At 46.0% G+C, this 10,000-nt stretch overlaps 1 protein-coding gene across 2 annotated transcripts in view; it reads right to left on the bottom strand.

The window, feature by feature from the left end:
* Positions 1-10,000, bottom strand: part of gpc6a (glypican 6a) — a 302,633-nt gene that overhangs the window by 6,771 nt on the left and 285,862 nt on the right. For both annotated transcript variants that reach the window (XM_017687095.2, XM_017687096.2), the window contains one exon: positions 6,875-7,002. In XM_017687095.2, coding sequence (XP_017542584.1) covers positions 6,875-7,002 — 128 coding nt within the window. The remainder of the gene's footprint in view (positions 1-6,874; positions 7,003-10,000) is intronic.

Genomic DNA, 10,000 nt, shown 5'->3' with positions numbered 1-10,000 from the left:
CGTGGAGAGTATCGTATGTAGTGTACTGAGTGTAGAGTACCGTTTGTAGTGTACTGAGTGTAGAGTACCGTATATAGTGGACCACGTGGAGAGTACCGTATGTAGTGTACTGAGTGTAGAGTACCGTATGTAGTGTACTGAGTGGAGAGTACCGTATGTAGTGGACCACGTGGAGAGTACCGTATGTAGTGTACTGAGTGTAGAGTACCGTATGCAGTGTACCACGTGTAGAGTACCGTATGTAGTGGATCACGTGGAGAGTACCGTATGTAGTGTATCGCGGGTAGAGTACCGTATGTAGTGTACTGAATGTAGAGTACCGTATATAGTGTATCACGTGGAGAGTACCGTATGTAGTGTACCACGTGGAGAGTACCGTATGTAGTGTACCACGTGGAGAGTACCGTATGTAGTGGACCACGTGTAAAGTACCGTATGTAGTGTACCACGTGGAGAGTACCGTATGTAGTGGACCACGTGGAGAGTACCGTATGTAGTGTACCACGTGGAGAGTACCGTGTGTAGTGGACCACGTGTAGAGTACCGTATGTAGTGGACCACGTGGAGAGTACCGTATGTAGTGTACCACGTGTAGAGTACCGTATGTAGTGGACCACGTGGAGAGTACCGTATGTAGTGTACCACGTGTAGAGTACCGTATGTGGTGTACTGAATGTAGAGTACCGTATATAGTGTATCACGTGGAGAGTACCGTATGTAGTGTACCACGTGTAGAGTACCGTATGTAGTGTACCACGTGGAGAGTACCGTATGTAGTGGACCATGTGTAGAGTACCGTATGTAGTGTACCACGTGGAGAGTACCGTCTGTAGTGTACCACGTGGAGAGTACCGTATGTAGTGTACCACGTGTAGAGTACCGTATGTAGTGGACCACGTGGAGAGTACCGTATGTAGTGGACCACGTGGAGAGTACCGTATGTAGTGTACTGAGTGTAGAGTACCGTATGTAGTGTACCACGTGTAGAGTACCGTATGTAGTGGACCACGTGGAGAGTACCGTATGTAGTGGACCACGTGTAGAGTACCGTATGTGGTGTACTGAATGTAGAGTACCGTATATAGTGTATCACGTGGAGAGTACCGTATGTAGTGTACCAAGTGTAGAGTACCGTATGTAGTGTACCACGTGTAGAGTACCGTATGTAGTGTACCACGTGGAGAGTACCGTATGTAGTGGACCATGTGTAGAGTACCGTATGTAGTGTACCACGTGTAGAGTACCGTATGTAGTGTACCACGTGGAGAGTACCGTATGTAGTGGACCATGTGTAGAGTACCGTATGTAGTGGACCACGTGGAGAGTACCGTATGTAGTGGACCACGTGGAGAGTACCGTATGTAGTGGACCACGTGGAGAGTACCGTATGTAGTGTACTGAGTGTAGAGTACCGTATGTAGTGGACCACGTGGAGAGACTGGTATGGAAATTCAGACCGGTCGATGTAAATGTTGTTATATATCAGTGTGACTGTTCAGACCGGTCGATGTAAATGTTGTTATATATCAGTGTGACTGTTCAGACCAGTCGATGTAAATGTTGTTATATATCAGTGTGACTGTTCAGACCGGTCTATGTAAATGTTGTTATATATCAGTGTGATTGTTCAGACCGGTCGATGTAAATGTTGTTATATATCAGTGTGATTGTTCAGACCGGTCGATGTAAATGTTGTTATATATCAGTGTGATTGTAAATGTTGTTATATATCAGTGTGACTGTTCAGACCGGTCGATGTAAATGTTGTTATATATCAGTGTGACTGTTCAGACCAGTCGATGTAAATGTTGTTATATATCAGTGTGATTGTTCAGACCGGTCGATGTAAATTTTGTTATATATCAGTGTGATTGTTCAGACCGGTCGATGTAAATGTTGTTATATATCAGTGTGATTGTTCAGACCGGTCGATGTAAATGTTGTTATATATCAGTGTGATTGTAAATGTTGTTATATATCAGTGTGACTGTTCAGACCGGTCGATGTAAATGTTGTTATATATCAGTGTGACTGTTCAGACCGGTCGATGTAAATGTTGTTATATATCAGTGTGACTGTTCAGACCAGTCGATGTAAATGTTGTTATATATCAGTGTGATTGTTCAGACCGGTCGATGTAAATTTTGTTATATATCAGTGTGATTGTTCAGACCGGTCGATGTAAATGTTGTTATATATCAGTGTGATTGTTCAGACCGGTCGATGTAAATTTTGTTATATATCAGTGTGACTGTTCAGACCGGTCGATGTAAATGTTGTTATATATCAGTCTGATTGTTCAGACCGGTCGATGTAAATGTTGTTATATATCAGTGTGATTGTAAATGTTGTTATATATCAGTGTGATTGTTCAGACCGGTCAATGTAAATGTTGTTATATATCAGTGTGATTGTAAATGTTGTTATATATCAGTGTGACTGTTCAGACCGGTCGATGTAAATGTTGTTATATATCAGTGTGACTGTTCAGACCGGTCTATGTAAATGTTCTTATATATCAGTGTGACTGTTCAGACCGGTCAATGTAAATGTTGTTATATATCAGTCTGATTGTTCAGACCGGTCGATGTAAATGTTGTTATATATCAGTGTGACTGTTCAGACCAGTCGATGTAAATGTTGTTATATATCAGTGTGACTGTTCAGACCGGTCTATGTAAATGTTGTTATATATCAGTCTGATTGTTCAGACCGGTCGATGTAAATGTTGTTATATATCAGTGTGACTGTTCAGACCGGTCGATGTAAATGTTGTTATATATCAGTCTGATTGTTCAGACCGGTCGATGTAAATGTTGTTATATATCAGTGTGACTGTTCAGACCAGTCGATGTAAATGTTGTTATATGTACATGGTCGTGAACATATTCATTCTGTTTGTTCTGTGTCACTCCATGTATTGTTGTATTTTGTCATGTCCAGGCTGGTGTGATGAGTATTGCTCTTCTCAGCATGGGGCTGGATCAGTTATTGTTTCTGTTCTGAAGCTGGCGCGGTGTCAGAAATGAAAACTGTGATATGAGTTTGTGTCTGAGTCACGGTGAAGTAATAAGTGTGTATGGAGGCGAGGCGGCCTGCTGAAAGCGCCTCTGTGTTTGTATGTTTTGTAGCGATGCTGCTATCTTAATTACGGCTTAAAAAGCGGCCAATTGTTTGAGCTTGATTGCTATTCTAGGTGGAGCTGTTTGTGATAAATGTCTGGAATGTGTGGAGGGCTCTTTGAGTTTGTGGGTATCTCGCGAGCGTTTCTGTTCGAGCCGCTGTGTAATTAGTCAATAATGAGAATATTCCACCGAGAGCACATCTCACACAGCAGATCAGAGCAAAACAAAGCTCGACCTAAATTTGTCCTCCTCTAAATCTTAACTTGCGCTGTAATTAGACTGAACGCAGGGGAGTTTAGAGCTGAGCAACGCTCCTCACGCTCCCTGCTACGCTGCGCTAGCTGCTGTTTAGCTGGATGCTAATTTTCATTACCATACTGCTGTGGGGAAAACTCCACAGTTATTTCACCATCTGCTATGAAAATGATTTCCAAGACAAAACAAATGAGACAAGAGTGATTAGCATGATTAGCACTGTTCACACGCCGGCCTGTTACATCACGTTCAGGGGCAAATTCAGCACTGAGCTGCCGTCGACCTCGGAGGACGTGTCGTCATTTTTAGGATCCGTAAAGGTCTTCAAACCTGTCCTCAGGTGGTCCAGGTTATGGAGCAGGTACGCAGATCATCTGGGAGGCTCTGACGACCCGTCTGATGAAGCTCTTTGGGAACAATCAGGTGTTTCTGAAATGCCGCTGTCTCACCCTTGCTAAACCAGCTTCTTCAAAAGCCGACACACTTCGCCCTACGTATTGTTTCCCTCACGTTTCTGGATCCTCAGGAATTAAACATACATATTGCTGCCTCCATGAAATGAGTCAGCTAACACCACAGAGCAAATCACAGGGGGCCCTTAATTAATCTCTCGGGACACCTGAACATCCCAAATCTAAATTCTGGAGGTCTCTGAAAAACACTTTATGATCTTCTGCTTTCTGTTAGAGGAAAAATATAACCCAGACCCCACCATCAGCTTCTGTCTCTGGTGGTCTTAACTAACTAGAGCTGCAGCTCTGCTCTCCCTCAGGGTGGCGCTGTAGCTGACTGGCTCACCCAGTTGGTCCTTCAAAGTCTAGAAACCGCAACTCTGCCTGGATTCCTCTGAGAAACTTTCCAATGAGCTGCAGCAGATCTGAAAACCAGAAAACTCGCCCAGTTTCCCAAGAGTTTGGAGTGAAGAGCGACTGTTCCTCATTCCTCACACTGAAGACCGAAGAGGAGACGAGGAAGATCTCAGTTACTGTGAGGAAGAGTGCAGAACCGCACTAGAACAGAGACTCTACAGAAGAGGAGATGAGGAAGATCTCAGTTACTGTGAGGAAGAGCGCAGAACCGCACTAGAACAGAGACTCTACAAAAGAGGAGACGAGGAAGATCTCAGTTACTGTGAGGAAGAGCGCAGAACTGTATTAGAACAGAGACTCTACAGAAGAGGAGACGAGGAAGATCTCAGTTACTGTGAGGAAGAGCGCAGAACTGCACTAGAACAGAGACTCTACAGAAGAGGAGACGAGGAAGAGATTGAGAGAGAGAGCGACAGAGAGCGAGAGAGAGAGAGAGAGAGAGAGAGAGATAGAGACAGAGAGAGAGACAGGGAGAGAGACAGAGAGAGAGAGAGAGAGAGACAGAGAGAGAGAGGGAGAGAGAGAGACAGAGGGAGAAAGACAGAGAGAGACAGAGGGAGAGAGAGAGACAGAGGGAGAGAGACAGAGAGAGACAGAGGGAGAGAGAGAGACAGAGGGAGAGAGAGACAGAGAGAGAGAGAGAGAGAGAGAGAGAGGGAGAGAGAGAGAGCGAGGGAGAGAGAGAGCGAGAGAGCGAGGGAGAGAGACCTTCACTTCCTCAGTGTGGATTACACTAAACCCTCCATCTCTACACTCACCACTTTAAACAGTGCAGCTGCTGAGGCGCCTCCTCCTTCCCTTCATTAAACCACACTATATAAATGATTAATACCACACAGACGGTCACCACCTGCCGTATTAATACACCGTAACCGCAGATACGGAGCTTTCATTCATTTAGGCTTCTTATTATTACGCTGTATAAAGTGGAAATGAGTGTATCCCAACCGCGGAAATGGGCTTAGAAACGTGTCGGTGTTATGTAACCATGGAAATGGGGGTAGACACAGCGTAACTATGGAAATGGGTGTAGACCCAGCGTAACTATGGAAATGGGGGTAGACACAGTGTAACCATGGAAATGGGTGTAGACACAGTGTAACCATGGAAATGGGGGTAGACACGGTGTAACTATGGAAATGGGGGTAGACACAGTGTAACCATGGAAATGGGTGTAGACACAGTGTAACTATGGAAATGGGGGTAGACACAGTGTAACCATGGAAATGGGTGTAGACACGGTGTAACTATGGAAATGGGGGTAGACACAGCGTAACTATGGAAATGGGTGTAGACCCAGCGTAACTATGGAAATGGGGGTAGACACAATGTAACCATGGAAATGGGGGTAGACACAGTGTAACTATGGAAATGGGTGTAGACACAGTGTAACTATGGAAATGGGGGTAGACATAGTGTAACCATGGAAATGGGTGTAGACACAGTGTAACTATGGAAATGGGGGTAGACACAGAGTAACCATGGAAATGGGGGTAGACACGGTGTAACTATGGAAATGGGGGTAGACACAGTGTAACCATGGAAATGGGTGTAGACACAGTGTAACTATGGAAATGGGGGTAGACACAGTGTAACCATGGAAATGGGGGTAGACACGGTGTAACTATGGAAATGGGGGTAGACACAGTGTAACCATGGAAATGGGTGTAGACACAGTGTAACTATGGAAATGGGGGTAGACACAGTGTAACTATGGAAATGGGTGTAGACACGGTGTAACTATGGAAATGGGTGTAGACACGGTGTAACTATGGAAATGGGGGTAGACACAGCGTAACTATGGAAATGGGGGTAGACACAATGTAACCATGGAAATGGGGGTAGACACAGTGTAACTATGGAAATGGGTGTAGACACAGTGTAACTATGGAAATGGGGGTAGACATAGTGTAACCATGGAAATGGGTGTAGACACAGTGTAACTATGGAAATGGGGGTAGACACAGAGTAACCATGGAAATGGGTGTAGACACAGTGTAACTATGGAAATGGGGGTAGACACAGTGTAACTATGGAAATGGGGGTAGACACAGTGTAACCATGGAAATGGGTGTAGACACAGTGTAACTATGGAAATGGGTGTAGACACAGTGTAACTATGGAAATGGGGGTAGACACAGTGTAACTATGGAAATGGGTGTAGACCCAGCATAACTATGGAAATGGGGGTAGACATAGTGTAACCATGGAAATGGGGGTAGACACAGTGTAACTATGGAAATGGGTGTAGACACAGAGTAACCATGGAAATGGGTGTAGACACAGTGTAACTATGGAAATGGGGGTAGACACAGTGTAACTATGGAAATGGGGGTAGACACTGTGTAACTATGGAAATGTGTGTAGACACAGTGTAACTATGGAAATGGGTGTAGACACAGTGTAACTATGGAAAAGGGGTAGACACAGCGTAACCATGGAAATGGGTGTAGACACGGCGTAACCATGGAAATGGGGGTAGACACAGCGTAACCATGGAAATGGGGGTAGACACAGTGTAACCATGGAAATGGGGGTAGACACAACGTAACCATGGAAATGAGGGTAGCTGTAGAATCACCCATTTACTCAGTTAAGTCTGGTGAGACGTTTTATGAGCCTTGCCTTCCTTTAGTGTGGCTGTTCCAGCACTGCTCCTCGTCCTCGCTCGCTCTCTCTTTAGTGCAGATGGCGTCCGGCAGAGTCGACCAGAACTTCTTCGACTTCTTCAGCTTTTCTTTAATATCAATAACCTGAAAAAAATCAGAGAACTGATGAGAGATGAAGAAAAAAATAGTAATCCTGTGACTGTGACGAGAAGGATTCTCATTCAGAGCCGCTTTTCACGAGGCAGAAAGCTTTTATCGATTTTCATCACAGTTAGCATTCAGGCTTTTGCATGCGAGCGCCTTTCATCTGGAGAAAATAGATAAATAAATAAAGAAATAACAGTGAAAATGAGATTGCGACGGGGTCTGGAGCAGTGCTCCAGCACGAGTTCTTTCTTTAGCCCACACTCTGGATTAAATAGTTCTCGACAGCTCGTTGAATTGGAGAGTAATTCCTCGCTAACCTTGGGAGGGACGTGCAGCGAGAGACGGGCAGGCGAAGGGAAAGGAGAACAGAAAGAAAGACGGGAGAGGAGTCATGAGAGGGAGAGCAGCTCTCTGTCTTTATCAGATAACATCGCGGGCAGAAAAGCAGCGAGCAGATTGATTTTGTAGGGATTATTCCTCAGGTTATCTGTGAAACGCAGCGCGCGGTGAGCCCTGTTATTTTCCGCCAGTGCGGCTGGGCCTCGGCGTTTTTAACAAAAGACCAGCTTTATTCCTCAAATCCCCTCATCCTCCTCAAACGCTCCCGTTTACGGTCCACTTACGCGACACGGCCACGGCTGTTCGGTCAGTGGATTGTGACGAGCGTTCGCCGCTGATAACGGCTGGAACACGCTAACGCCGTGATCGGCCTACACACCGCTTCGTCTCTCGGTTTCCACGGCTCGGAGAACCGTTCCTCTGTTCCACCTTAAACCCACAGCACCGCCTCGCTCTCTCTCTACGCCGTGTTCCTGAGACGCCCGACCAGCGGGAGAACACAGAACACCCTGACCTTAGCTTCCCGACAGGATGTTCGATGACACACTGCAGGGCCCGTTCGGCGTTCCCGCCGCTCACCTTCGTCCTGATGCTGGAAATTTATCAGCTGCAAGTTCATGTCGTCTGAACGGACGGAGCAGAGCTACATTAGACCCTCGTCTCCTGCTTTGGGAGGACAGGGCCTTTCATGACAGAGGCCTGACCTTAGCTGAGCAGCTAGCTCAGCAGTATAGAAACAGTCAGAAGACAAGGTAGGAAAGCAGCGCAGGATGAAGAGCGAGTAAACATCACATGAACGTAACGGATCACAGAATGATCAAGATAATATAACAAAATGACAAAATAACAAATTAATAAAATCTATTAAAATTATTCATTTGCATTAGTAACCATGGACACCAAGCATAGCCATGGAAATGGGTGCAGTGTAACCATGGATATGGGTGTAGTGTAGCCATGGAAATGGGTGTAGTGTAACCATGGATATGGGTGTAGTGTAGCCATGGAAATGGGTGTAGTGTAACCATGGATATGGGTGTAGTGTAGCCATGGATATGGGTGTAGTGTAGCCATGGAAATGGGTGCAGTGTAACCATGGATATGGGTGTAGTGTAACCATGGATATGGGTGTAGTGTAGCCATGGAAATGGGTGTAGTGTAACCATGGATATGGGTGTAGTGTAGCCATGGAAATGGGTGTAGTGTAACCATGGATATGGGTGTAGTGTAGCCATGGAAATGGGTGTAGTGTAACCATGGATATGGGTGTAGTGTAGCCATGGATATGGGTGTAGTGTAGCCATGGAAATGAGTGCAGTGTAACCATGGAAATGGGTGTAGTGTAGCCATGGATATGGGTGTAGTGTAGCCATGGAAATGAGTGCAGTGTAACCATGGATATGAGTGTAGTGTAACCATGGAAATGGGTGTAGGGTTACCATGGAAATGAGTGCAGTGTAACCATGGATGTGGTTGTAGCGTAACCATGGAAATGGGTGTAGGGTTACCATGGATATGGGTGTAGTGTAACCATGGATGTGGTTGTAGTGTAACCATGGAAATGGGTGTAGGGTTACCGTGGAAACGAGTGCTGTGTTACAGATGTAGTGTGCTGCTTGTTCAGACAGATGTTTAGCGGTCAGTCGCTGCTGTAACCGTATTCTGTGACGTGGACGGAGAGCAGAGAGGCCGACCCGCTCCGGCACTCTGAGAGTGGAGGAGTCTGGAATCTGAAGAGCGTCCCGGCGGAGGGCGCGCCTGTTTGGAGGAGACTCAGCGTCTCCTCGGTGATGGGAGCTGAACTGCAGGCGGATGCTAATTGATTTTATTAATGAAGAGCTCCACACTCCACAAGACAAACAGATTGATGCTTATCCGCAGTTTCTGAGGGATTCTGACAGCACAGCTAATCGGTTACACGCAGGAATGCCGGAGATAAGCTCGGCTCAGCGTTTCACCATCATTTCACACTGTAATCACCAGAGCCCTGAGCCGAGCAGCAGTGCTGAAGCACTGATGCTGATCAATTATTAATGCGCGGGCAGTAATGTGGACCGCTCAGCCTAGCCGCTGACCGGCGTCCGCGCAGCCTTCAGCTCACTCACGCCTTCACGTTCAGATCTTCACGCATGCAGAAGAAACACCTGCACAGCTCATCTTTCCTGGCTAAAGGCTTTATGTAGCCATGGTAACGGGTGTAGGTCTAACATAACCATACACACACTTGTAGAGTAACCATGGTAACAAGTGTAGCCCTAGACTGTAGAGTAACCATGGTAACGGGAGTAGGCCTAACTTAACTATGCACGCAATTGTAGAGTAACCATGGTAACGGGTGTGGGCCTAACCATAACCATGCACATGACTGTAGAGTAACCATGGTAACGGGTGTGAGCCTAACCATAACCATGCAAATGACTGTAGAGTAACCATGGTAACAAGTGTAGCCCTAGATTGTAGACTAACCATGGTAACGGGTGTAGACCTAATACAAGTGACAGTAGAACATTATTATTATTGTTGTTGTTGTTTTGTTATCATTATGACTGTTATCATCACAGCGTGCGTAGCTGTGGTGCTGAAGGCTCGGCGGTGTTGAGCGCTGAAGCTCCAGATCAGGAGGTGTGTGGTTCTCCCGCCAGGGGGGTTATTAGGA

This window comes from Pygocentrus nattereri, chromosome 12, assembly GCF_015220715.1.
Source record: "Pygocentrus nattereri isolate fPygNat1 chromosome 12, fPygNat1.pri, whole genome shotgun sequence".
Classification (NCBI taxonomy): Eukaryota; Metazoa; Chordata; class Actinopteri; order Characiformes; family Serrasalmidae; genus Pygocentrus; species Pygocentrus nattereri.
This window is presented reverse-complemented; position numbering and strand designations above follow the sequence as displayed.